Raw genomic sequence first — 27496 nt, forward strand, 5'->3', positions numbered from 1 at the left:
GGTTCGATAACCTTGGTTTCTTACTGAGGGAAAACTTGCTGTTTTACGCATCACACCTTCCTCTTGGGGTTCCCAACGGACGTGTGCTTCACGCGTATCAAGATCTTTTTCTGGCGTCGTTGCCGGGGAGATCAAGACACACTGCAAGGGGAGTCTCCCACATCCAATCTCTTTACTTTGTTTTTGTCTTGCTTTACTTTATTTTATTTACTGCTTTGTTTGTTTTCTTTATATCAAAAATACAAAAAAATTAGTTACTTGCTTTACTTTATTTACTATCTTGTTTGCGTTCTCAATATTAAAAACACAAAAAAAAAATTAGTTACTTGCATTTACTTTATTTAGTTTGCTTTATTTACTATTGCTAAAATGGGTACTCCTGAGAATACTAAGTTTTGTGACTTCACTAGCACAAATAATAATGATTTCCTATGCACACCTATTGCTCCACCTGCTACTACAGCAGAATTTTATGAAATTAAACCTGCTTTATTAAATCTTGTTATGAGAGAGCAATTTTCTGGTGTTAGTTCTGATGATGCTGCTGCCCATCTTAATAATTTTGTTGAACTTTGTGAAATGCAAAAGTATAAGGATGTAGATGGTGACATTATAAAGTTGAAATTGTTTCCTTTCTCCTTAAGAGTAAGAGCTAGAGATTGGTTGCTATCTTTGCCTAAAAATAGTATTGATTCATGGACTAAATGTAAAGATGCTTTCATTGGTAGATATTATCCTCCTGCTAAAATTATATCTTTGAGAAGTAACATAATGAATTTTAAGCAATTGGATAATGAGCATGTTGCCCAAGCATGGGAAAGAATGAAATCTTTGGTAAAGAATTGCCCTACCCATGGACTGACTACTTGGATGATCATCCAAACCTTTTATGCAGGACTGAATTTTTCTTCGCGGAACCTATTGGATTCAGCTGCTGGAGGTACTTTTATGTCCATCACCTTAGACGCCGCAACAAATCTTCTTGATGATATGATGATCAACTACTCTGAATGGCACACTGAAAGGGCTCCACAAGGTAAGAAGGTAAATTCTGTTGAAGAAACCTCCTCCTTGAGTGATAAGATTGATGCTATTATGTCTATGCTTGTGAATGGTAGATCTAATGTTGATCCTAATAATGTTCCTTTAGCTTCATTGGTTGCTCAAGAAGAGCATGTTGATGTGAACTTCATTAAAAATAATAATTTCAACAACAATGCTTATAGGAATAATTCTGGTAACAACTATAGGCCATATCCTTCTAATAATAGTAATGGTTATGGTAATTCTTATGGGAATTCTTACAACAATAATAGGAGTGTACCCCCTAGTCTTGAAGCCATGCTTAAAGAATTTATTAGTACACAAACTGCTTTTAACAAATCTATTGAAGAAAAGCTTGGTAAAATTGATGTTCTTGCTTCTAAGGTTGATAGTCTTGCTGCTGATGTTGATCTTTTAAAATTGAAAGTTATGCCTAATGAAACTAAAGATATTAAGTCATTTGCTATAGCAAACGCTATCCAATTTCGAATTAATGAAAATATTAGATTGATGGTTGAATTGCATGCTAGGTGGGAAAAAGAAGAAAAATTTGCTAAAGAGAATAATGTAGCTAAAGTTTGGACTATTACCACCACTAGAAATGTTGATGCTTCGCATGTTTCTAAACCTCCTACTATCAGTGGTAAAATAATTGGTGTTAGCAATGTTTCTACTCCTAATGCAAAGCTTGTGATAAAACTGCTGAAATTTTTCAAAATATTGGGGATAATGATCCCATTGTTGTAGATCATAATGGTTTAGATTTTTATGATTGTCACATCTCTGAAGTTATAAAGTTCTTGCAAAAACTTGCTAGAAGTCCCAATGCTAGTGCTATAAATTTGGTCTTTACAAAACATATTACAAATGCTCTCATAAAAGCTAGAGAAGATAAATTAAAACTTGAAACTTCTATTTCTAGGAAGTTGGAAGATGGTTGGGAGCCCATCATTAAGATGAAGGTTAATGATTTTGATTGTAATGCTTTATGTGATCTTGGTGCAAGTATTTCTGTTATGCCTAAGAAAATCTATAATTTGCTTTACTTGCCACCATTGAAAAACTGTTATTTGGATGTTAATCTCGCTGATAATTCTACAAAGAAACCTTTGGGGAGGATTGATAATGTTCACATTACGGTTAACAATAACCTTGTCCCCGTTGATTTTGTTGTCTTGGATATTGAATGCAATGCATCTTGTCCCATTATTTTGGGAAAACCTTTTCTTCGAACTGTTGGTGCTATTATTGATATGAAGGAAGGTAATATTAAGTATCAATTTCCTCTCAAGAAAGGTATGGAACACTTCCCTAGAAAGAGAATGAAGTTACCTTATGATTCTATTATTAGAACAAATTATGATATTAATGCTCCATCTCTTGATAATACTTGATCCACACTTTCTGCGCCTAGCTGAAAGGCGTTAAAGAAAAGCGCTTATGGGAGACAACCCATTATTTTACTTCTGCACTCTTATTTTATATTTGAGTCTTGGAAGTTGTTACTACTGTAGCAACCTCTCCTTATCTTTATTTTATTGCATTGTTGTGCCAAGTAAAGTCTTTTATAGTAGGGTTGATACTAGATTTGGATTACTGCGCAGAAACAGATTTCTTACTGTCACGAAATTGAGCAGCCCCGTCGGTAGGTAATTCAGAAAAATCTGCCAATTTACGTGCGTGATCCTCAGATATGTACGCAACTTTCATTCAATTTGAGATTTTTAATATGAGCAAGTTAAGTGCCCAAGAAAAATTCATCTTTACGGACTGTTCTGTTTTGACAGATTCTGCCTTTTATTTCGCATTGCATGTTTTGCTATGTTTGATGGATTTATTTGTTCCATTAACTTTCAGTAGCTTTGTGCAATGTCCAGAAGTGTTAAGAATGATTATGTCACCTCTGAATATGTGAGTTTTTTATTATGCACTAACCCTCTAATGAGTTTGTTTTGAGTTTGATGTGGAGGAAGTTTTCAAGGGTCGAGAGAGGAGGATGATACAATATGATCAAGAAGAGTGAAAAGTCTAAGCTTGGGGATGCCCCTGTGGTTCATCCCTGCATATTTCAAGAAGACTCAAGCATCTAAGCTTGGGGATGCCCAAGGCATCCCTTCTTCATCGACAACTTATCAGGTCACCTCTAGTGAAACTATATTTTTATTCCGTCACATCTTATGTGCTTTACTTGGAGCGTCTGTATGTTTTTGTTTGAATAAAATCGGATCCTAGCATTCTTTGTGTGGGAGAGAGACACGCTCCGCTGTTGCATATGAACACATGTGTTCTTAGCTTTACTTTTAATGTTCACGGTGAAGGTTGAAACTGCTTCGTTCATCATTATTATGGTTGGAAACAGAAAATGCTTCATGTGGTAATTGGTATAATGTCTTGAATAATTTGATACTTGGCAATTGTTCTTCTCAAATAGATCATGTTTAAGCTCTTGCATCATGTACTTTGCACCTATTAATGAAGAACTACCATAGAGCTTGTTGAAATTTGGTTTGCATGACTGGTCTCTCTAGAGTCTAGATATTTTCTGGTGAGGTGTTTGAACAACAAGGAAGACAGTGTAGAGTCTTATAATGCTTGCAATATGTTCTTATGTAAGTTTTGCTGTACCGGTTCATACTTGTGTTTGCTTCAAACAACCTTGCTAGCCAAAGCCTTGTATTGAGAGGGATTACTTCTCGTGCATCCAAATCCTTGAGATAAAAACTATGCCATTTGTGTCCACCATACCTACCAACTACATGGTATTTCTCTGCCATTCCAAAGTAAATTACTTGAGTGCTACCTTTAAAATTCCATTCTTTGTCTTTGCAATACATAGCTCATGGGAAAATAGCATTAAAAACTATTGTGGTAAAGAATATGTAGCTTATGTATCTTATTTCTTCTAAGTTGCTTGTTGAGCGGTAACCATGTTTCTGGGGACGCCATCAACTATTACACCTTTGTTGAATATCATGTGAGTTGCTATGCATGTTCGTCTTGTCTGAAGTAAGGGTGATTTATCATGATCAAATGGTTTGAGTATGCATATTGTTAGAGAAGAACATTGGGCCGCTAACTAAAGCCATGAATCATGGTGGAAGTTTCAGTTTGGACATCAATCCTCAATCTCTTATGAGAATATTATTTGTTGTTGAATGCTTATGCATTAAAGAGGAGTCCATTATCTGTTTTCTATGTTGTCCCGGTATGGATGTCTGAGTTGAGAATAATCAAAAGCGAGAAATCCAATGCGAACTTTCTCCTTAGACCTTTGTACAGGCGGCATAGAGGTACCCCTTTGTGACACTTGGTTGAAACATATGTTATGCAATGAAAATCCATGTAAATCCAAGCTAATTAGGACAAGGTGCGAGCACTATTGGTATTCTATGCATGAGGCTTGCAACTTATAGGATGTCTTATGCATAACACATATGAATTATTACTACCGTTGACAAAATTGTTTCTATGTTTTTCAAAATAAAAGCTCTAGCACAAAATAGTAATCCATGCTTCCCTCTGCGAAGGGTCTTTCTTTTACTTTATGTTGAGTCAGTTTACCTACTTCTTTCTATCTTAGAAGCAAACACTTGTGTCAACTGTGTGCATTGATTCCTACATACTTGCTTATTTGCATTCATCATATTACTTTGTGTTGACAATTATCCATGAGATATACATGTTGAAGTTGAAAGCAACTGCTGAAACTTATATCTTCCTTTGTGTTGCTTCAAAACTTTCTACTAAGAATCTATTGCTTTATGAGTTAACTCCTATGCAAGTCTTATTGATGCTTGTCTTGAAAGTACTATTCATGAAAAGTCTTTGCTATATGATTCAGTTGTTTAGTCATTGTCTTTACTATTGCTTCGAATCACTTCATTCATCTCATATGCTTTACAATAGTATTGATCAAGATTATGATAGCATGTGACTTCAGAAATTATCTTTGTTATCGTTTACCTACTCGAGGGCGAGTAGGAACTAAGCTTGGGGATGCTTGATACGTCTCAAACGTATCTATAATTTCTTATGTTCCATGCTACTTTTATGACAATGCTCACATGTTTTATACATACTTTACATCATTTATATGCATTTTCCGGCACTAACCTATTGACGAGATGCCGAAGAGCCAGTTGCTATTTTCTGCTGTTTTTGGTTTCAGAAATCCTACAAAGGAAATATTCTCGGAATTGGACGAAATCAACGCCCAGGGTCTTATTTTTCCACGGAGCTTCCAGAAGACCGAAGAGCATACGAAGTGGGGCCACGAGGCGTCCAGACCGTAGGGCGGCGCGGCCAGGGAGGGGCCCGCACCGGCCTATGGTGTGGCCCCTCGTCAGCCCTCCGACTCTGCCCTTCCGCCTACTTAAACTCTCCGTCGCGAAAACCCTATTATCGAGAGCCACGATACGAGAAAAGTTCCAGAGACGCCGCCGCCGCCAATCCCATCTCGGGGGATTCAGGAGATCGCCTCCGGCACCCTGCCGGAGAGGGGAATCATCTCCCGGAGGACTCTTCATCACCATGATCGCCTCCGGACTGATGTGTGAGTAGTTCATCCTTGGACTATGGGTCCATAGCAGTAGCTAGATGGTTGTCTTCTCCTCATTGTGCTATCATGTTAGATCTTGTGAGCTGCCTATCATGATCAAGATCATCTATTTGTAATGCTACATGTTGTGTTTGTTGGGATCCGATGAATATGGAATACTATGTCAAGTTGATTATCAATCTATCATATATGTGTTGTTTATGTTCTTGCATGCTCTCCGTTGCTACTAGAGGCTCTGGCCAAGTTGATACTTGTAACTCCAAGAGGGAGTATTTATGCTCGATAGTGGGTTCAAGCCTCCATTGAATCTGGGACAGTGACAGAAAGTTCTAAGGTTGTGGATGTGCTGTTGCCACTAGGGATAAAACATCGATGCTTTGTCTAAGGATATTTGTGTTGATTACATTACGCACCATACTTAATGCAATTGTCTGTTGTTTGCAACTTAATACTGGAAGGGGTGCGGATGCTAACCCGAAGGTGGACTTTTTAGGCATAGATGCATGCTGGATAGCGGTCTATGTACTTTGTCGTAATGCCCTGATTAAATCTCATAGTAATCATCATGATATGTATGTGCATTTTTATGACCTCTTTATTTGTCAATTGCCCAACTGTAATTTGTTCACCCAACATGCTATTTCTTATTGGAGAGACACCACTAGTGAACTGTGGACCCCGGTCCATCCTTTTACATCTGAATACAATCTACTACAAACATTGTTCTTTACTGTTCTTCGCAAACAAACATCATCTTCCACACTATACATTTAATCCTTTGTTTACAGCAAGCCGGTGAGATTGACAACCTCACTGTTAAGTTGGGGCAAAGTAGTTTGATTGTGTTGTGCAGGTTCCACGTTGGCGCCGGAATCCCTGGTGTTGCGCCGCACTACACTCCTCCGCCAACAACCTTCACGTGGTCCTTGACTCATACTGGTTCGATAACCTTGGTTTCTTACTGAGGGAAAACTTGCTGCTGTACGCATCACACCTTCCTCTTGGGGTTCCCAACGGACGTGTGCTTCACGCGTATCAGTGGAGTGGATGAAAGTTCATCACGGCTGGAGGTGGAGGGGATATAATCATCCTCGATAGTATTGGCCACATCGTATTTATATTGAAGCTTTATCCATAACTCATGAATGCTCCAAAAATACGTGATTGAAGAAATTACTATCTTGCTTAAAGCATTAATAATCACATTAAATGCTTGAGATTCTAGATATAAGTTTTTCTCATCCTTCAGAGATAGATTTTGGGAATCTATGGGACGACAAAAAAAACCCACATATACAATTCGCTCTATATTTGGGTCCATGACGCGAAACTTATGAAGCATGTGAAATTTCCATGTATCAAGATTTGTTCCATCGAATATCTAATTAAGTGTTATCGTGCACTAATTACATAACTAACATATTTACTCACAAGCAGGCATTGAAGCCTAATAATGAGAGATCTTGCCCCCATACCAATTGAAAGGACACAAATTCCGCCTAGAGGGGGTGAATAGGAGGTTTAATTTTTTTTAAATAATGGCTTGAAAAAATGAGGAATAAAACTAGCATTTAATTTCTCAAGCACGAGACCTATATATACTATGGTTCACCTATATGCACCATCAGCTTATGCTAAGCACGACAAGCAACTATGTGATAACAAGATATATAACTTCAAGCACGAAGGCTATCAAAAGTAAAGTGCATAGGTGAAGAGCTCTGGTATATAAACAAATGAGACACGCGGAGATGGTGATGTACCCCGAAGTTCACACTCCTGCGAGTGTTACTCCCGGTGGAGCGGCGTGGAGGCCACAACACCCCAAACACCACGAAATCCCCACTGTATTCTCCTTGAGGGTGGTCACTGAACCCGTACAAGTTTGGGGAAATTCCACAACTTAATTGGAGTCTCCCAAGAAATCACCACGAAGACCTTACGCTTGAGAAATCTCCACAACTCAATTGGAGGCCTCAAGAACTCCACAAATCTATCTTGAATAAAGCTCCCTGACTTTCAAAGTTTCCTTTGCATATAAATTTCTCATGGAGCAGGAAGATGTCTACCCTGCTCTTAAGTGGATTTGGAAAAGATGTTGCCAAGAGAAACATAAGGTGTTCTTTTAGTTTATGTTGCTTAGCAGACTTAATACCATAACTTTGCTCCAAAGAAATAATTTCCATATGGACGATTAAATCCTTGGTGGAGAGACTGCCTTAAGAAAGATATTTTTGTGGAGAGACTGCCTTAAGTCTTTGCCTACATTTAAATCATTAGCCACCTGCAGCTTTAACATTGGTAATTCTATGCTTCTTTGGAAGGGTAAATGGTCGGATGGTGATTTTCTGAGACACAGGTGGCCACATCTCTTTTCATTTGAGAAAGATGAAAATGTCAAGGTTGAGAGAGAAAATGGCAGTGTAGAATTATCTGAACTTTTTTATTTACCTCTCTCAGTAAAGGCCTTAGCTAAATTTCATTATTTGCATATACTGCTTCAATCTTCGCAGCCTTAGCTCCCTGACTTTCAAAGTTTCCTCCGCATATAAATTTCTGATGAAGCATGAAGATGTCTGCCCTGCTCTTAAATGGATTTGGAAAAGATGTTGCCAAGAGAAGCAAGATGTTATTTCGGTTGATGTTGCTTAGCAGACTTAATAGTTAATACCAGAGCTATGCTCCAAAAAAATAATTTCCATATGGATGATTAAATCTGCACACTATGTTCTAGCACAACAATGGAGACCAGGAACCATCTCTTTTTTCAGTGGCCATTTGCAGTTATGTGCTGGAACTAGTTGTGTCCCAAACTCCCAACTGGATAGCTCCCACTGATTCAGATATGGATATTCTGCAAGTTTTGACCAATTTGAAAGCCCAGGCCATTGCTTAGTCAATATAGACAAGTAGAAATGAATTCATTTTCAAGGGTGTTCCTCCAAGTGTCTGTGCAGAGACAAATTTAAGAAAGATATGGCTCTGACGTCATGTTTGTTTCTGTTTCTTTGATCATGATATCTAAAGGCATGTTGTTAGTCATCTTCTTCAGTTTCTATCTTGTTCTCAAGCTTAATCTCATCTGAAATCGTTCGTTTTCTTCTGATAGCTCCAAAATAGTTGTAATAGTTGTAGTAGTTGTATGCCACCGTTATTTCAGTGAAGAAAACTGGAATAAGCTGAAAAAACAGGCCCAATCCTTTGGTACATACTACTGCAGTTATACACTTATACTCCGGCTTTTCATGCTGCCGGTACACGTTCAAACGGACAAAATGGTTTACGCGTGAAGTGATAGCAATGCATTGTGAGGCTAATTTTATGAAGACCGATGAGACGCCAACGCCCAGAATAGCAAAACCAAAACTAGCAGCACTTGCAGGCTCACCATCACTACTCCGAGCTACCTCTTCTCTCTCGTGTCCATCTCCCTGAGATGCATGGTTACTTGGTTAGCTGCAGTACAAGGGGAAGTTGCGCGGAAGGCTCCGGCAACAAAACCATGACGACGAGAGCTTCTAATTGCAGTTGCAAGTTTGAAAATTGCTTACCCGATCAGTGCAAGGACTTCAATTTTGCTGCGAAGTCGGTGTCTCCTGTCGATCGTCGGAAGTAGCAACCACGCACCAAGCTCTGAGGCTGAGCTTTCATTAAATCGGCTTCTCCCCTCTCATGTTCTCTGCTCCCACCACGCACCAAGTACCAACGCAACGCAACGCCCGCGGCAGGGCACAAACCCGCAATGGCGACCTCGTCGCTTTCTTGCTCCTCCTCCCTCGTCTTGATCCTCCTCCTCGTCGCCGTCACGCCGGTCCCGGGCGCCTCCGAGCGACGCCTGCCCATCACGACCACCGTGACCAAGTGCTACCCAGCGACCAACGCCACCAACAGCACCGCGTTCAGCGCCGACGTGCTCTCGCTCCTCGCCGCACTCCCCGCCGCCGCCGAGCCCACGGGCTTCGCCACCCTGCGCTCCGGCCACGCGTTCGCGCGGGGCCTCTGCTTCGACTACGCCGCGCCGTCCGTGTGCCACCGGTGCCTGTCCCTGGCGGCCAAGAACCTCAACCTCACCTCAGGCTGCGGCGCCAACAGCCACAGAGCCGGCATCTGGAGCGACGGCTGCTTCCTCTCCTACGCCGACAACAATGCCACCACGGCAAGCGAGGACGCCCTGCGCCCGCGCGTCATCTCCGGCGCCGACCCGCAAGGCGGCAGCGCCTCCTACTCCGAGCTGCAGCGGCTCGCCTCCGTCGCTCAGTTCCTGGCGGCGCCCGCGGCCGTCAACGACAGCATGCTGGCCACCGTGAACGCGACCGCCGTGTCGTGGGACTACGCAGCTAGGAGCACGACGCGAGTTCTGGCGCAGTGCGCGAGGGACCGCACGGCGGCGGAGTGCGACCGGTGCCTCGAGTACTCGGCGCTGGTGGCCGCAAGCTGCTGCTGGGGACTCGACCCTTGGCGTGACGGCGTGGCGGCCGCCGTCCTTGGATTCAACTGCTACCTCCGCTTCGAGGTCTCCACCGAACGGGTGCCCCTGCGACAGAGGATCGGTGAGCAAGTCCCACTCCCTCTCGTCTAGTCGTCTTCTTCATCACGTAACCAGTTGACCTGCAAATTTTCTGGTTCCATTAGTTTGAGCTGACAGTGGATTACATAATGCGCGTAGGAATGGTGGTGAACCATTATCCTTTCACAACCACGGTGTTGTTCGCACTCGTCGTGCTTCTGGTTATGGGGGGGTTTGGCCATACTGATTCGGATGATTAAGACTTGCTGGATGAAGAGAAAGATCAGGGCCGGCAACAACGCCAGGAATGCAGCAGCAGCATCAGGTAATGTGACATGTTTAAACCTTCTCTGATCTAGGCCAAGCGACGGCTTTTGTTTCAACAAAATGCTTACATATGTATAACTATCTATATTTTGGTCGTCTTATTTCCACATAGCATAAGAAAAATATTTCCACAATACGTTTTCTCAGTGAACTATGCTGCATATTTGTTTTTTTTTTTTTTTTTGATTTGCTGCATATTTGTTGGATAGAAAAAAAAATGTGCTTTTCTTACGAAGCTTTACTATGATGCATGTGTTTTTTTAAGAGAGAAAGTGAAATGGGGAATGATTGTACTACGGCCTCTGCATGAATCAATTTACACAGCAAAATTATGACGCAAACTTCTTTTAGGATCAGACTACGATTTTGTTTCAAGAAAATGCATCTGTATGACTGTGCCTATTGTTCGATCTTAGCTCTTTGTACGACTTGTTTCCACATGATAATTGTTAAGTAAAACTTGTCTAGATTCATTGAACCTGCGACAACTATTTAGGACCGGGGGTGCAATATAATTTCATAAAAAAATCTTATCCGAATGATATATATTTGTTAGAAAAAACGAATTAGTGAGTAAAAAAGTAATAACCGTTTATATGTTCCCATTCCTATATTGCATATGTTTTTTTTAGAGAAAGAGGAGATACCACCTACGGCCATCTTTCATGAATCGATGCACAGAAACAAATAATGTTGCAAACTATCTCAAGGATAAAACTACGACTCCTAGAGTTGAAGTGATGTTTTCAACTTGCAAAAAGTGGAAGATGAAGATGGTTGACTTGAAAATTCATGTTTTAATCAAAATTTGCTTAAATTATTGTGTGTAAACGATTTTGCAGTTAATTGTTGTCAGACAAACGTTGTAAAAGAGACATAACATTCTTTGATAGTCCATTGTTTAGTACTGTATGATCGTTTGGCAACCGTTGCTTACAGATAATTTTAATCTGCTACATCTCGACTCTATGCAGCAACGGTGGAAGCACCTCCGGCGCGGGGTGGAGTTGGCGCACGTCCACAGGGCTCAAGCTAGCTAGGATGGTGATCTGGGCAAGGATGGAGGATCTAGCTAAGCGATCTGCAGCGACGAAGCGCGTACTCCTACAAGCCCAGGACAAGGATCATCTCGTTTCTCTTAACCGTTTGTTGTTAAGCGTACTAATTAGCCCACCATTGATGTGAACCTAGAAGTAACAATCCAGAAACACGACTGTTGTTTTTCTTCCTGTGTTTGATGAGTCTCCCCTCCTCTTCGCTAAGGAGGTAAAGGTTGCCGTAGTCGGGCACCGCAAGCAATGCCGTGGTGGCCTTCATCCGCCATAGCGAGGATATCACGTTGCCAACGAAGCACCGCCACGAGCCAAGACTTGGGACGGGGACGCACCTACAGACTCCAGTACAGGCACGTCAGAAAGTAGACACACCCGCATATGTGGAGCATCATCAACTACACGTACCAGTCAGTTCGACTTTGAGCATGTCGCCGTTATCAACGGTCTACCTTGGGCTGGGGGTCGTAGCAGCAGTGGCAACTGCTGCTGCATGCGGATGCAGACATACCGATGGATTCCAACACAAGTTGAGTGCAGCCAATCCAATCCATTAGGGTTTCTGATAGTGAGATTCCTCTAGTCACACAACACCAAAAGTCCACGTTCTTCATCCAGCAACGACCAGCACGCACTGACGCACCCAGCTGAACAAATAAGGATATGTTGTTAAAGAGTACAAACGTACATGATGGTTGATGGATCTCAGATGTTACAGTAACCTTTCTTTCGCAGAGAGTAAACAAATGTGTGCTATGCTATTTACACTTTCGTTGACCAAGTGATCACTAACATCCCAAACCTGCATCTGTTATGCTCAGCTTCCAACTGCAACCCAACACCAAAACTGCAGCAGCGGAATTGTGTGGTAGACGGGTTTACATTTTTTGTAGACTGCACGTCTGAGGGATAGAAGAGTATTTATTAGTTTTTTTTCGGGGAGGACATGTATTATTTAACAAGAAGGGACTAGAAATTCCCAAGGATTGAGATATGACCAAGAGAGGTGCATTGAGATATGAGACACGATGAATTATATATCAAATGGTACAATGTGGTAGGATAAGCTACACAAAAGTCTCAACATACTTGTTCACTACCAGCCAGTTTAGGGGTGGTCTCTACAAAGATTAGCAGTGACGCACCTCAGAAAGAATTAGGTGAGAGATCTGCCAGCCCATTCACGATCTCTCTTTTTTAGCTTCGCTTGCATCTTATTGAACTTCTGCTTTCCTTTCTCCAGAAGAGGATCGACCACAACATAGTCATTTGGATCATCCTTCCTAGTCATACCATCCTGTAAACACAAAATTACTTCATGCATCTATTTCCCTTGTATGTGTGCACAAGAAAATAAAGCGGGGAGGATGCCAGCCTACCTTTGAAGTTTCAAAAGTGAGACGATTGGCGTGCCACTCTTTGTAGTCCTCACCATCATCTGCCTTTGTTTCCATATTAGCAGGCTTATTACTAAGAAAGGAGGCCTTGAACTTCTGTAACCTTGCTAAAGTCTAACAGAAAAAAAAACAATGTTTAAGAAACATTTAGGCACTCATCTTGAAATACAAAAATTGGCAGGTATAAAAGACGCCAAATGGAATATGAATATGTGATCCATGTTTTAATGGCACGGAGGAATGTGGTCATGAGAAAGCAGAAAAATAGTACCTCCTCTTCACGGCCCTGGAGACTGCGTTTTCTCTGTTTCTTCAAATGTTTCTCTTGTTCAGCAGGATTTAGCAGTTGCAAATTAACATCTCCCCTGGACATCCTTTCAGTATTGGCTTCAGAGCCAATACCTTTTTTCTTCAAGGATAGTTTCCGTGATTTCGATGACTGGTGATCATCATCATCTTCTTCTTCTTCTTCATCATCACTCCTGTGGACATTATCTACATATTGTTAATAACTTCAGAATAAGCTGTTGGATTAGATTATCTAAACAGTACCGTTAAACGTTCAAAGTGGTTAAAGGACACAGACACAAAAGACTTCTTCCAGTATCATATGATATAAGTCTAGACTACCGTAAGTTATACTAATGCATGGTACCCCTGCTACCAACAAAAAATATGATTGCGCGATCTGCAGAACCAAACTATTTATTAAAATGTCAAGGTAATGATAATTAAAGATATTGTTTTCAATAAGATTAGAAAGACTCGCATAATTCATTGCCATTCAGAATGGTTATGTGTCCCTGAGTAACATGGTGCTAATTACTCCCTCCATCCCCTAATATAAGATGTTATTACAACCTGCTAACTCATGTAGCGGTGTAATAACATCTTATATTATGGGACGGTGGGAGTATCAAATATGAATACTTGTCAGTGGTGAGACACTTATCAATTATGTTTTCAGAAAATAATCACTTGGTATTGGACAAGTAAAGAGATCAGGACAACAAGGATACATAGGAATACTACAGGTTGTTGTTCAAAAGAAAGGACGCTCCAGTCATTCAAGACATCATAACGACAACCCAAATGATTAAACTAAAGATATATGCAAAAGACAGTCACAGCACATAGGTGACCAGGAACATATAAATAAGGTTAGAGAGAATCACAGAACCTGCGAGCTGGTAATTCTTTATCCTTCCGATGAGATTTATCTGTACCAAAGAGAGGGAAATAAATTACTCAGTTTTCAAACTTATGTGTAGCAATTATTAAAATCAGTTTAAAAAACAAGTAGCGGCGTGAAATTACGTAATCCTGACTCTCATTAAGTCAGTCATGGTACAGTAAATTGCTGGACAGAAGTGTTCCAGATATGGAGAATGACTGTCTTAATAGAATGTTCAGAAACTGGAGCAGTAAGCTACCTTTCTTGGAATTCTCACTAGGTCGTGTATCCCCAAGCTCCCTACGTTTTTTTAGAATTCGTGAACGCATCCTGTTGTCAAAATCCTCCTCGTTCTCGTCTTCTGGAGAATCATCATTTTCTGAATCATGCTCTGGCTCTCTGAAGTCAGTTTTCTTCGAGATCAAAGCCTCCCTGATAGATAGAACAGTTTCATTTTTCTTCTCCTCCTCCTCCTTGGACTGAATGGTTTCAACAAACACAAAGGTGTCAAATTTCATATGGTCTTTAACTATTCGATATTAAACAAGTAGCACATAATATACAAAACCTGACCAGACTCCAAGATACAACTCATGTGTAATCCCTCCAATCCATAATAAGCGGCGTGGTTTTAGTTCAAACTTATTATGGATCAGAGGGAGTATTTAACTGGCAAGGATTAATAATAAATAGAAGACAAACAACATTGAAAATCAGTCCAACAAAGCACTCTGTAAGAATGTGCTCCTTAGGTAGTTAATGTGTTATATGGAGAAACCTAGAAAAGATAAAGAAAATGATCCAATTTTGTGACTGTCCTTGTTTAAAATGGTGGTTTTAAACCAAGGAGTAAGCATAATCAACACAGGTAAATCTCAAAAGGGTAATTTTGACAAAGTAGAAAAGATGGCAACACCAATTCCTGGTGTCAGATGGTATGCACGCTAACATGGTCAAATGCTACAGAGTATAGAATGCATATATGCCAGTTAAATAAGTTCTCTCCCTGATTCTGTTATTGGGATATGTTTGCTAGCAAATGATAGGTTAACGTCTTACAGATTTCATCGACAAGAAGTGACAAAAGGGATAATACTTACTAGTTGTTCAATCTGTGGTTCCACTTTAAGAAAACGGGGATCGTCCAACACGTCATGGATACTTTTTATTTTGTCCTTCACAAAGGAAGCTGCCTCATTCTCCTCCTCTTCTACTTCATCTCCAAACGAAAGCACATTAAGTTGCCTATAGAATGAATGGACATGTCAAAACAAATCCAACATCATTATCCTATCTTGTCAAGGACAATAGGTTGCAAGATGCAGAGGACATACTTCACAGCTTTCTTTTTTGGTTTACCGTCAGCATCAGCTTTGGCAGCAGGCTGAATCTTCTTAATTTGCCTTGGGACTATATCATCAAATGGGTTCCAGAGTACCTAATAGAAGCAGAAATACATGTAGCTAGTCAATAGCTAGTTAGGCTTTACCAAAAGAAACCGAAAGATCATAAACACGAGGGGAAAAGCTACCTCCACCGAGAGAATTTTCTGTGGGTACACGGGCCGATCATCTTTATCGGTCTCGATATCAGCCAAGGCCAGAAGGTTGAAGACAGAATCCCCAGTGACCTGAACGCAGACAAACCCACAAAGTCAGCCGTAATCACCACCAGCGAAACAAAATATGCTACACCAAGACATACATAATGGCACTCAAGCTAGACAGGGTACCTTCCCGAAAATAGTATTCTTCTTATCAAGCCAATCGCAACGGTCGAGAGTAATGAAGAACTGGCTTCCGTTCGAATGAGGTGTGCCAGCATTTGCGCACGCCAATAAACCCCTGTGGTTAAACCTCAGGCGCGAGTGGAACTCATCAGAAAACGGGGCTCCATAGATGCTCTCACCACCTGAAAATTGATATCAGACAAATCGTCAGGTTCAATTCAGAGCACCACAAAGCCACCGATTACACTTATGGCTCAAACAATAGTTAAGCAGGCACAATTTTTCTAAATTTGAGTCAGTAATCAGTAACTTGAACCAAGATCCACAGTTCATTTCGGTAAAGACCGGCAGTAAAATCTGGAATAAGAAACCCTAGATAAGTCTGATTAGGGTTTGGGATCTCACCTGTGCCGGAGCCGGTGGGGTCACCGCCCTGGATGAGGAAGGACTTGATGACGCGGTGGAAGAGGGTGTCGTCGTAGTAGCCCTCCAGGCATAGCTGCACGAAGTTGCGCGTGGCCTTGGGAGCCTCCTTCGCCCACAGCTCAATGTCGATTGGACCGGCCGTTGTCTGCACCACCACCTTCCCCTTCGTCGGCGGCTCCAGCACGTACACGGAAGACATCTTGCCGGCCTCCTCTTCCCCGCCGGCCGCCGCTCAACTCTCGAACTCCGGCAGGTCGGCCTGTCCCGTTGATTGTCGGTTCGGCTGGTCCGGTTCGTACGGCCGCTGTTTGAGCGAGATTCCAGAAACGCCTCCACCAGATCTACAATTCCACGAAAACCTAGTTCAGGTATACGTTTTCTTCACATGGATACGTACTTTTGGTGCTTCAAAGCATCTGCCTTCTACTCCCTCCGTTTCTTTCTATAGTGCCTATAGATTTTTGGCATTTGTTTCAGAACTAGTCAAATGCCCGTGCGTTGCTACGGATTTAAAAATGATAATTATTTGACACAAACACCATAGTCCTCCTATTCCAACTTATCACTTGTCCTTGTGTGCCGATGTTTTGTCCAACTTTGTCTAACTTTCTAGTCATTCTCGTAGCTTATGTCTTCGAAGTTTTTAGAAGATAACATAAATAAATATATAAATAACTTTCAAGCATCTTAATTTTCTGTCTCTTCTTCCAAGCCACCCCTCGGCCACGCTATTGATACATTATCATTGCTCCTCTACAGCCCACTTGCCATGCACGTATCCACTTGAGTGCCAACAATTAAAAAAATATTATCCATAATCAATTGAAAATACTCAAGTTCTAAAAGTAAAAATTTCAAGATATATTTTAAGTGTAATTTAGTTGTTAACATAAAAGCCAAGAACTGGCTATCTAAATATATAGGCAATTCCTAATATGTAGAGATTCTAAAATTACATTAAAATGATAATTGGAGTACTCCCTCCGGCTCTAAATAATTGGCTCTAAATAATTGTCGCGGGTTCAATGAATCTAGACACATTTTAGCATACACTTTGCCCGAACCTGTGGCAAGTGTTTAGGGCCAGAGAGAATATTACAAACTGCTCGTTCTCATCAAGAAAGAACAATCCGATTTGATGTAAAATTACAGACTGATTAGCAGCAATGATACATGTAAACTCAAAATCAGTGGTTTTATATACCCCACTGGTATATTTGTTCATCCATAAATCGCGCTCGGCATTTTCATCACATCATAGTATATTTGTTTCAAAGGTCTTAGGTTTTCATCCTGAAGATAGTCCTCACTCTTAAAACAATGTCTCCAACAAGAACATTGCCAGTCAAAACCAGTTAAGGCCAGACCTTGGGTTTTCACCCTGAGAGGTAAGACTCTGAACTTCCCATGTGCTGCCGCCCCCACATGCATACCACTGCTGCAGAGCCGGAACGCCAAGCAGATCCTTCAGCATCACGGAGACTCGAACATCCTTTAGTCAGTCCACCAATCCGGCCTTCATGGTATTCCTTCTTCTAACTTCACCATGGACCAAAAAGTCACCTGATGACAACACAGAATAGAGTTTCGCGCCGCTCCCTCCGGAACCAAATGGTCGGAATAAAAACATGGGTGCGCACGACCAAATACCACCCGATCCAGCAAACTGCAGGCAAAAGATGCATTGTCCCATTCGCCATCGGAGCTTTCCGAAACTCATCACTCCAGCCAGATCAAAGCAAACTGACCTCCGGAAGATCTTCATCCTCACATGCGAGAAACCCGAGGACCGCAAACAAAAACAAAGCAAGATCAGCAGCCCCCACGCCGCCAATCCCTCCTGCCGGATCACCAAGGAAGAGGACAGCGACGCGGATCATGCGTACCGCCGCTGAACCGTTACCGGGGGAGGAGGCCGCCACCGCTCCACCAAATCCTCCATTGCTACCGACAGAGAGCCTCAGGCCCCGGCCAAGTAGCCATGCCGCCCGGCTTCCTCCACCGGCGCTACATCACCTCCCATGGAACGCCGCCGCGGAAACCCTCTTCTCCCCCTTGTCGATTCGACGAAGGGGGTGCCGCCACCACCGCCAGAGCCAGGCCAAGACCGGGGCCATGGCCAGAGCCGAGGCACGGGGGCCAGGGCCGAGGCCAGCGCCGGGGTCGGGGCCGCGGCCGGCAGCGGCTGAGGGCGACGGGCAGCGGGTGGCTGTGGGGCGCGGGGGGAGGAGGAGCCTCCGCCGCCGCCCGGGAGGGGGGCAGGAGAGGGAGGCGGCGGGTTAGGGTTAGGCCTCGTCACACCTCTTTTGTCCTACATCTACATGAACTAACCCTTTCTCCTTTGAGTCAAATGGAACAGGTCATGTCCATTTTGGCAAAAGAAACGACTCTAAAACTGTACAACACCCCTTGCGTCAAGAGACCCAATGTACTGGAAATCATGTTATGCATCTCAACCTGTAAAAAAGCAAAAGCTTGAGTTGCAGCTGAGAGGCCCTATCACAAAAGAAAAGAAAATTAGTAAGAAAAAAAGCATGCCTATTGGTTTCGAAAACGAGCTCAAAGGAAAAATGTTTCATGTATGTGAGACCAATGCCAATAACAAGCACTGTTATATACCGGAAAGGAGAAAATTGACCTGAGATGGGATAGCCAAAAACTGGCAAACACAATTATGCAGTGGAATCTATTGTTCCAATTATTACTAAACATTTGATGTTGTTACTGCAGTCTCACTCTTTAGTTCTTTCACACAAAGCTTGTAAGCCCAATATTTGAAACCACCTTTAACCAGGTAAGGTTACTGCCATTGGAACATTCAATATTAGTTGGAAAAACAATTCAGGCAGGAAAGTACAACTGGAAAGAAGCATCGAAACCTTGCCTGCACACCAAGGTTTCTCATTAACCTAGCAACAGACTATGATCGGGTATGTTAGCATCCATAATTATGACCTTTGTAGCTGCCTGCTAAATCAGGAAAAAAACACAATAGAAACACACCATTAATTCTTGTGATGAAAAAATACTTCTCTGGCAAATGGGAACAATGCATAATGCAGCGCATGCGGTTCATTTAATTATCATGTATCCAGTGAGCCTTCATGAAAAGAGTTATGAAGATTAGAAAACAGACCGTGATATTGGTTGAGAAAACAGACATGTCACACATTCCTCATCAACTGAAGATGCAAGTACCAGCAGCGATGAGGGCACACATTCCTCATCAACCAGGTCAACACCGCCCTTCAGACTTCAACCCGGTCACAGTACAGCCCAACTGCAATACATAGCAGGAGGATCAACATCTTTGCATTCACAATACATATACATCTTGATCATCGTGGCAATGCATGATGATCTGCAGCCAATCATAACTGAAATTTAAACTTCATTGAGCATTCAGTTACTTCCACAAATGAATATATGCACTGCTTTTATATGCTAAAAGTTTTGGCAACAAAACCGGATCTACTGACTGAGAAATTTAATAACCTTGGAATATTGGGTACTGCATATGGCTGAACAGGTCTAGTAGATAGTTGTTTTTTTGTCGGCGCCATGCCAGTCACACTGGTGTTCGGTGTTCGAACACAGGGAAAGCCAATTTCGCTCCTTGACTCAATTGGCCTCTCTCCCGTTGATGACGACCCCAATGGTGTGGCCTCGCGATGGAGCTTCTGGAGAGAGGAGCAGGAAGACTTCAAGCTGGGGACGGGCGACGGCGAGTACAGGGGCGGGCGGGCGGTGGATGCAGCGCAGGCGGGCTCGCGTGCATGGCGGCGGCAGCTGCGTGGCAGGAGAAGGGGAGGCGCGCGTGGAGGCGTGGAGGCGTTAGATCGAGAGAAAAAAGAGGACAGCGACATTACATATGCCCATATCCTGGCCTCTCCGTGCATCGATCCGCCGCGCATCGGTGCTGCTACTCTTGCTCCCGATCTTGGGAGGGCATCGAGAGGAGGCGATGGTGGCCGGCTGTGGAGTGGAGGCAGGATCCGGCGGCCTGTGTGTGAAAAATGTAGGAGGTGTGAGGGGCGCCGACGCGCTGTATGCGGTGGAGAGAGTGGTGGAGGCGTGGAGCACGACGAAAGGAACCGCTTGACGAAATGGGCATCGTACCGTCTGATGACGGAACGTGTTCCCCTTTTTTCTCTACTACTTAAAAAGACTCAATTGGTTCCTTATTCTGCCAATACGTTTGGTCGTACTTGGTCGTCGTCGTCCTTCGTTGCCCACCCGCATGGGCCAGGCGTATACATGGGCCGAATGTAATCTCGCCAGGAAATAAATCACACCAGGTATGTAATCTCGCCAGGAAATAAATCACGCATGAATCAGGAAATCTAAACAGGAAATAAATCAAGAACGACCCATGAATCAGGAAATCTCGCATGGAAATAAATCAGGAACGACCCATGAATCAGGAAATCTCGCATGGAAATAACCATGACGCATGAATCAGGAAACACCCATGACGCATGGTATGTAATCCTTCCCAGTAATCACGCATGAATCCTTCCCAGTAATCGTGCGCCTGTAATCACGAAATCTCATTACTGTCAATTAAAGGACGCAGGTTAAAAGCAGGAAATAAATCACGCCAGGAAATAAATCACGACCTCTGTTTGTAAGATTTAATAAGAATGTTCTAGCAAGATGTTCTAGCAAGATGTTCTAGCAAGATGTTCTAGCCTTACGGTGACAAAATGGAAGAAGCAAGATACCTTTTCAGAGCTGGAAGAGCAGAATTCTTCCCAGAACCTTCTGAAGTCTGACTCCAGTTCATTTTTTCCCCTGCGGTTACAAGAGGAAGAATTACTAAGAATAGCAGTATGAAGTACAACCCGTATATCTTTCTTCATACTTCATTAAAATCCAACTGGTCTGCTGATTCAGACAAAACTAAGAACACCTAATGCAATACACCTTAACGATCTGAGAAAATAATCCAATCACTTGCAAGTATCTGTCTCTTTGTCATGGTAGTATGGCATCTTAACAGTTGTACATCAGGATAGCACAGCACACTTAAGTTGGACGAGCATGAAACTAAATCTCAATCATTATCAAACAAAAAAATTTAATCAACACATGTTCCCACGGTTCCTGAGAAAATAAGAAATACAGATATATACAAATCAAGATTCATCGTGTTTGCACACTAAGCTAGCAAAAGATAGGTCAGCTGATCTATGAAAGCATTTTCGTGAATTCCAAATGCTAATTCGTGTTTCCATGATGCCTTGTAGAATCATATGAAACATACAGTACATAAGCATGGATGTGTCAAAAAGCTAGCAAAAGATAAGTCAGCTGTCAGACAACAAACAAAGTGACTACTGAGGAGCAATATCATTAACTCAATGTACCAGGTTGGCAACATATGATTTCAACAATAGAATGGCAGCAGTTAACTTAAGCCAGTCGAAAATTGATAGATAGAACAAGAGTTCAAGACTCAAATGCCATTGCAGAATCATTGTGTTAAACACTTCGCTGATAAGCTTTCCTAAGAATCACCATCGAACAAAACTTGGAACTTTTATTCATTTCGAGTAGCAGAACCAAATTCCTCAACAATATTTCAAATGCAGGACCGCATTGCTTCTTTCACTGCTTTAAGGAAGAATTCATGCATCGGAGGCGAATTCCTATGTAAACCTTTTGATTTACTTTTCTGTTCCCACTTTTTACCTTTATATGTGATTTGTGCAAATTTTGGCTGCAATAATAAACACAAAAATACGGTACCAAGATGTCAGGCAGCTATATACATGAAAAATATATGTCTAGATATGGAAAAAAAATATTTAAAGAAATAGCGCATGTCATTCCGACATGAATATTAAGCATGGTTATTAAGAAGCCTAGAGTTTTTAATATTAAACATGTTAAACAATGGAAGGAAGTATTCCCAAGATAAGGAAGCCTAGAGTTTCGGTATTTCACATATATACTCCTGTAATGAAAACAAAAGGTTATGTAAGACAATTATTTTGAGAAGAATTAAACTAATCCCAATTGTTTTGAATACAAGATGCAGCTTGCCTTCTTTTCCTTTTTTTTCTTGCTTTCCTTTGTGTTGCAATCTTTCTGGGTCAGAATATTTCCACTGATATTCTATAAGTTCTCTTTCCCCATACCACATCAAAAAGGAGCTGGCTAACATATTAACAGTATGTTTCGAGTTCACCTCTTTATTGTCTCATCCCTTACATAGAGTAAGAAGCCCCTATAAATGTAAATGCAGATATAACTCTTAGAGAACTTACCCCGCTTGTTCCTCTACGTCTAAACTTTTAACTGCTCTTAGTTACATACTGATTGAAAACCCATTTACTAACATATAGGTGCATGCTTAATAGTTTCAGCAGTCAAGGTTTCATTTTCATATTATTGCAGGGTGTTTGAAACCGAACTTTGTCCTACTATTTACATATATCAATGAACTGTGAACAAACTCTCGATTGTATCAACAATTTCATTTGCAAATTTTATATACTCTACAATTTTCATTTGCAAATTCATGTAAGACGTGCAGAGTCGTATGAATAAGCATTAGTTTGCAACTTTATATAACAAGCACACTACATCTTCAGAATTATCAGCTTTTGTCAAAAAGAAACAGGAGTTAAGCAATTTTCAGTTACAAATTCATGGTTTAGTGCACAAGCAACACTATGTGTCAAAGAAACAGGAGTTAAGCAATTTCTACCATTTGGCCAAGATAGAAAAGAGTACCTTACTGAGAAGATACAACAACAGAGATCTTCAGAATCATCAGCTTGTGTCGTACTAAATGCAAGGATCGAACTGATAAAATTCCCTCGATTAGGCACTGGATGTCTTTGATTTGTTCGTCTTCTTCAGGCATGCTCCTCCCTATTATAAACAAAGAAGTTAGCCAGAGTAATTATGAAAGAAGTAGGCCGAATTACAGAGTATAATGGCTTCCCTGGAGTATAACCCACGGCAAATTGAAAATTTATCACCCACAGGTAATAAAAAAAAAGAAGGCAGATGTAGTAATCAAACAGACATTTGAGGGAGAGTTCAGTTGCAGTTGAGGGACAATCGAGGCATTTATCTACGAAACATCCAGTAAAGCTATACACACACCTACTCCATTTCGCCTGTATGAATATAACTCTTCTGCAACTTCTAGGCTATAATGACATAACATATCACTCCAGCTAAATAAAAAACAACAACATTGCTACAGAAGTTGCCCCAACTTAGTAAAAGAACAAGAACAGGTCATCCAAACCAAGGACAAGCTTAAACTAATGTTGAACTAAATAAAACTGACCTTTGCCACTGGAATTGGAAGCTAAACCATCGAGTACTGACTAATCTATGCGATGCAAAACTGAATGTATTTTCTCATTCACAATGTTCAAAACAAACAACGAATGTTGCTGTGCTCGGCCAAAATCGTCGCTGATTCCAGAAAATATTCAGGTAAAATAAGGTTCATGCGGGATTACAATCTCATGGCTAAGTTCCTAACGTTCATGTGGAGTACTAAAACTGTAGCAGCAGGGCCAATCTTGCCGTGGTAAGATACAGTAGCAATTGCTGTTTTCCTCTATACGTACCTTGGTAAGAACACGCCCTGCGCTGCCGCCGGTGAGCCAAAAGATGACCTGGTTCCAGGTCGCGTCGCGGGTCGCCCTCCGTCGTGAGGAGCACGCCCAGCGTGGCCGCACTCGTGCTCCAGCTCGGCGAAATAGAGCGCACCGTCCGCTCTCTCCAGGACGCCACCGAAGATCGTGGACGGCGACGGGCTGCGGAAGCTCCTCCACCGGTTCGAATCCCTCAAGGCACCGCACCACCACAACCACCTCATCCTCCGTGCATTCGCCAAGATCTGGAAGGTGGCCTTCTCTGGCTACGATTGGAGCTCCGCACCACTGCCAACACCACGATTGGAGCTCCGCCCTCACCTTGGCTCTCTCAGATCGAGCACCGCCGCTGTAAATCTGGTCGCCAGTGGAGGAAAAAATGCATTTTGAAGTCGACCTCGATGCGGTAGTTTTGTTGGAGAGGACGGCAATTGAGAGGTTGCAGCGGCGATGTGCGCTAGGGAGACAGGGAGCGGCGGCGACATGGGAGGAGCGGGTGGACCAAGGCGAGGTGGTGGAGCGATGCGAGCAGGTGGCTCTGCGCGCGGTTGAGAAGCGGCAGCGGCCAGCGGCGACGCATGCTAGAGGATAGGGCGGCGGCTACGCGCGCCACGAAGAGGGGCAAGCGGCGGCGCGGGCCAGGGAGAGGGCGGGGGCAGCGGCGCGCGCCAGGGAGAGGGCAGCGGTGTGGGTGGAGTGGTCAGCGAGTGGAGCAGGTGTGCTCCACGAGTCGGTGGTGGAGGGGCAAAACGGGCAAGTCGCTATATTTTGTAGTGCAAATTATTTTGTACGTAAAACACCCCAAACGTCTTACATTCCGGAACAGAGGGAGTACTAGCAATAGGGACCGGCGGCGATACAGGGGCTAAGGGAGCAGGACCTGATCGGGCAGCGGGGACCAGTGGCGATACGGGATAGGGAGCTCACCCGAGCCGACGGCGATAGAGAAGAGGGAGCGGCGGGCCGATGGGAGGGATGGATTGAGAAAGAGAAAGGGGAGTGAGCGGTTTGTGCGTGGGCAGTGTGTGCGTAATTCACTTTTGTGTTTTATTAATTTAAAGTTGTGTCAATTAATTTTAAAAAGAGAAAGTATAAAAATTATTACTGTTTTTATTGGAAGAGTAAATTTGAATCATCAAAACATTGTAATCATCATTAGATAATATTATATGGTAACAAATTTTATGTGAAGATTTAAGAATTGTGCTTCTTACATGTTAAGGCATTAGGCACATTTAAAGTGGCTCGGTAGCTAAAATATTAAGGTGACTTCTTGGTATAAAAAATTAAAAAACTGTATATATCATAAAAGAATATCATGAAATTCTAGACAAGAAGTATTTTGTCTAACACCTCTGGATAGATACATTTCACTCAGTATCATGACATTTTTTATTTGAAAAATAAGGAATTCTTATTACAACTTGCTAGGGTCATCTGACACATTGGTGAAAATTGAGTTTTCTCGACTTAAAACTAAATGATGACAACATGAGAAACTGAGACTTGAAAGATGATAAATTGGTTGTGTGATTGTGGATTCTAATGTCGACCTTCTATTGTAATCATTGGTCATTTCACCATATGTCGATCCACCAAATGCTAACCTAATAGATAAATTTGGTCTACTGTTCAAATGCAAGTTTGTTGGGCTATGAGACCTATTTAAGTTACTCCGGCAACAAAACACAACTCAGTAAAAAATAGATTGGAGTTAAAAGACATGTGTTTTACTAAAAGGAAAGTTAAATTCAACAGACAAGCCATATATTTTAGTGCATGTTCTACATCTTGAAAAACTAATTTCATTTTTCATCTACATCTTGCAGGTGACAAGCCATGTATCCAGGCGCACACAAGCCATGTATATGCACTCTTTTTACATCTTGAAAAACTAATTTGCAGTGCACTTATTTTAGAACCCAAGATCGATGTGGAAGAAAATTAAAATTGCAGGTGACTAAATTTATGATTTCAGACAACAATATGTTTACACAAATATCAAATAAACAACAGGCAATAGTGACTCCATTCTTTATGAAGCTTCCAACAAATATGACACATCGTTACTAGGTTGCATTATATTTATGCACCGTACCCGTGGCAAAGCACGGGCATTTGTACTAGTAAGTAGTAGAGATATAAGGTTGTAGCTTAGTTTTTTTTCAATTATCCCCTTCCCGTTCAGCTCCCAAATCGTTCAGGTTCCAAATTTGTTATGGTAAGTTAGTAAGATATGGATTTCCAAAATTTTACGTTGATCTCAAATCGTTCAGCTAGGGATCTTGTGTAAAAAATACACTTGCGCTAATTTCCGTGCCAAAAAACTATAGGCACTATAGAATGAAACAGAGGGAGTATAATATTTCAAACCTAAATTTGATCAGCACAGCAAGAGACATGAAAGAAAAAATTGTTGATGAAACTTGAAAACTGCAACTACATTTGAGTTGGATTTTTCTTTGGGTCGCTGGATATCATTTGCATGCAAAATTTTGTTATATTTTTTCAATAAACAACATATATATTTATAGGGTGAAGATACCAATTACACACAGCTTTTGTAGAAACACAGTGCACTAATGATAATACAGATGTATAACCTAAAAAAAATTACAGGAAATAAAAAGTCCGGCTACATTGATCTATTTCTTGTAAGAACGGACCAAACACCACTAAGACAGCATCAGAAATCCATCTTCTCCAAAAAAACAACGACTCAAAGAAGAAAACTAGTGCACAAGCATCATCGTTAACCTTATCATAGATCATAGGTTTCACAGTCGAGAAAATCCGTACTTACAAAACAGTACCTTCAACAAGGTCATTGGCATGCACAATCAATTACGACCAGGCTTTAGGTTTTCACCCTTAAATTTTAGACTATGAACTTCTCATGTGTTGTCTCCCCCGCTTGTCGATGTCGCTACTTAAGTTATAAATCACAAAGACAAATCCACATTGCCACCAGAACTCGAACCAACATTACTAGTCCTCAAATCCGTCTTCCCTGTCATTCTTTACGACTGCCTTCATTATTGAACTAAAGACATGTTTCACGATGGCAAGAGACCGCAGAACTTCGCATTGCTCCTCTGCAATCAAATGGTAAGAAAAGACACAGTTGCGCGCGACCAAATCCCATTCGATCCGGCAATCTCCACGCATAAGGCGCACAAGGCAGTTCATCGCCGGAGCATTCAGGAACTCGACACTCCGGCCAGATCAATGAAGGCATGCATCAGGCAGAAAACTATCTTGGCACGAGAAGAAACACTAGGACACCTCCTTGATTCGCAAGACCAGCCAAGGATAAGACAGCCTAACCCTCAAGCCTAGATCGGATCCCTCGAGCCCATATCAGAGCCCGGTAGCCTAGATCGGCCACCATGCCTCCCGAAGGCTGCACCGGCGATGCACCACCCTCTCCCCGTCGTCGCCCTAATGGAGAAACTCAGCTGTCTGCCGATCCGGTAGCAGCGCCTTACGCCCCCTAACTAACGCATCACCTCTTCCCGTGATACGCCACCATGAAACACCTCTCGTCTACCGTCTTTGACGGGATGGGCGCCACCACCGGCGACAGCAACAACGGCGGGCAGAGGCGGAGGGGGCTAGTAGGGTCGGAGGGAGGAGCCTCCAAAACCGCTCGGGGGG

General features: G+C 42.2%; 2 protein-coding genes and 1 long non-coding RNA gene across 7 annotated transcripts; 1 reads left to right on the forward strand and 2 right to left on the reverse strand.

Moving 5' to 3' along the window:
- Positions 1-9344: 9344 nt before the first annotated feature.
- LOC127342745 (uncharacterized) lies at positions 9345-12395 on the forward strand. 2 transcript variants are annotated; one of them, XM_051368753.2, is made up of 3 exons: positions 9345-10152; positions 10269-10434; positions 11411-12395. In XM_051368753.2, exons 1-2 carry the CDS (start codon positions 9345-9347, stop codon positions 10367-10369), a joined length of 909 nt encoding a protein of 302 aa, XP_051224713.1. In that variant the 3' UTR covers positions 10370-10434; positions 11411-12395. The 2 variants fall into 2 exon arrangements, with proteins under 2 accessions (XP_051224713.1, XP_051224714.1); XM_051368754.2 differs by lacking the exon at positions 10269-10434.
- On the reverse strand, positions 12024-16543 carry LOC127342744 (peptidyl-prolyl cis-trans isomerase CYP57). Of its 4 annotated transcripts, XR_007876862.2 has the most exons (12): positions 16194-16542; positions 15792-15970; positions 15591-15689; positions 15394-15497; positions 15160-15304; positions 14319-14538; positions 14066-14105; positions 13157-13367; positions 12868-12999; positions 12634-12785; positions 12211-12390; positions 12024-12135 (listed from the first exon to the last, which is right to left on the reverse strand). XR_007876862.2 is itself a non-coding variant. In XM_051368752.2 (11 exons), exons 1-10 carry the CDS (start codon positions 16411-16413, stop codon positions 12645-12647), a joined length of 1491 nt encoding a protein of 496 aa, XP_051224712.1. In that variant the 5' UTR covers positions 16414-16543; the 3' UTR covers positions 12024-12135; positions 12634-12644. The 4 variants fall into 4 exon arrangements, 3 of the variants coding, with proteins under 3 accessions (XP_051224712.1, XP_051224711.1, XP_071684351.1); XM_051368752.2 differs by lacking the exon at positions 12211-12390 and having other exon boundaries at positions 16194-16543; XM_051368751.2 differs by lacking the exon at positions 12024-12135 and having other exon boundaries at positions 12137-12390.
- A 5242-nt stretch (positions 16544-21785) lies between these two features.
- On the reverse strand, positions 21786-23988 carry LOC127338432 (uncharacterized). The gene is made up of 3 exons (XR_007874361.2): positions 23813-23988; positions 22956-23096; positions 21786-21936 (listed from the first exon to the last, which is right to left on the reverse strand). It is a non-coding gene; the product is annotated as an uncharacterized lncRNA (long non-coding RNA).
- Positions 23989-27496: the final 3508 nt, after the last annotated feature.

The sequence above is a fragment of the Lolium perenne genome, chromosome 3 (assembly GCF_019359855.2).
Source record: "Lolium perenne isolate Kyuss_39 chromosome 3, Kyuss_2.0, whole genome shotgun sequence".
NCBI lineage: Eukaryota > Viridiplantae > Streptophyta > Magnoliopsida > Poales > Poaceae > Lolium > Lolium perenne.

Coding starts and splice junctions, on each gene's coding strand:
- LOC127342745 (XM_051368753.2), top strand. CDS start 9,345: ATGGCGACCTCGTCGCTTTCTTGCTCCTCCTCCCTCGTCTTGATCCTC. Junction 10,153..10,268: donor GCCCCTGCGACAGAGGATCG/GTGAGCAAGTCC, acceptor TAATGCGCGTAG/GAATGGTGGTGAACCATTAT.
- LOC127342744 (XM_051368752.2), bottom strand. CDS start 16,413: ATGTCTTCCGTGTACGTGCTGGAGCCGCCGACGAAGGGGAAGGTGGTG. Junction 15,498..15,590: donor AGAAAATTCTCTCGGTGGAG/GTAGCTTTTCCC, acceptor TGCTTCTATTAG/GTACTCTGGAACCCATTTGA. Junction 14,539..15,159: donor AACCACAGATTGAACAACTA/GTAAGTATTATC, acceptor GAAACCATTCAG/TCCAAGGAGGAGGAGGAGAA.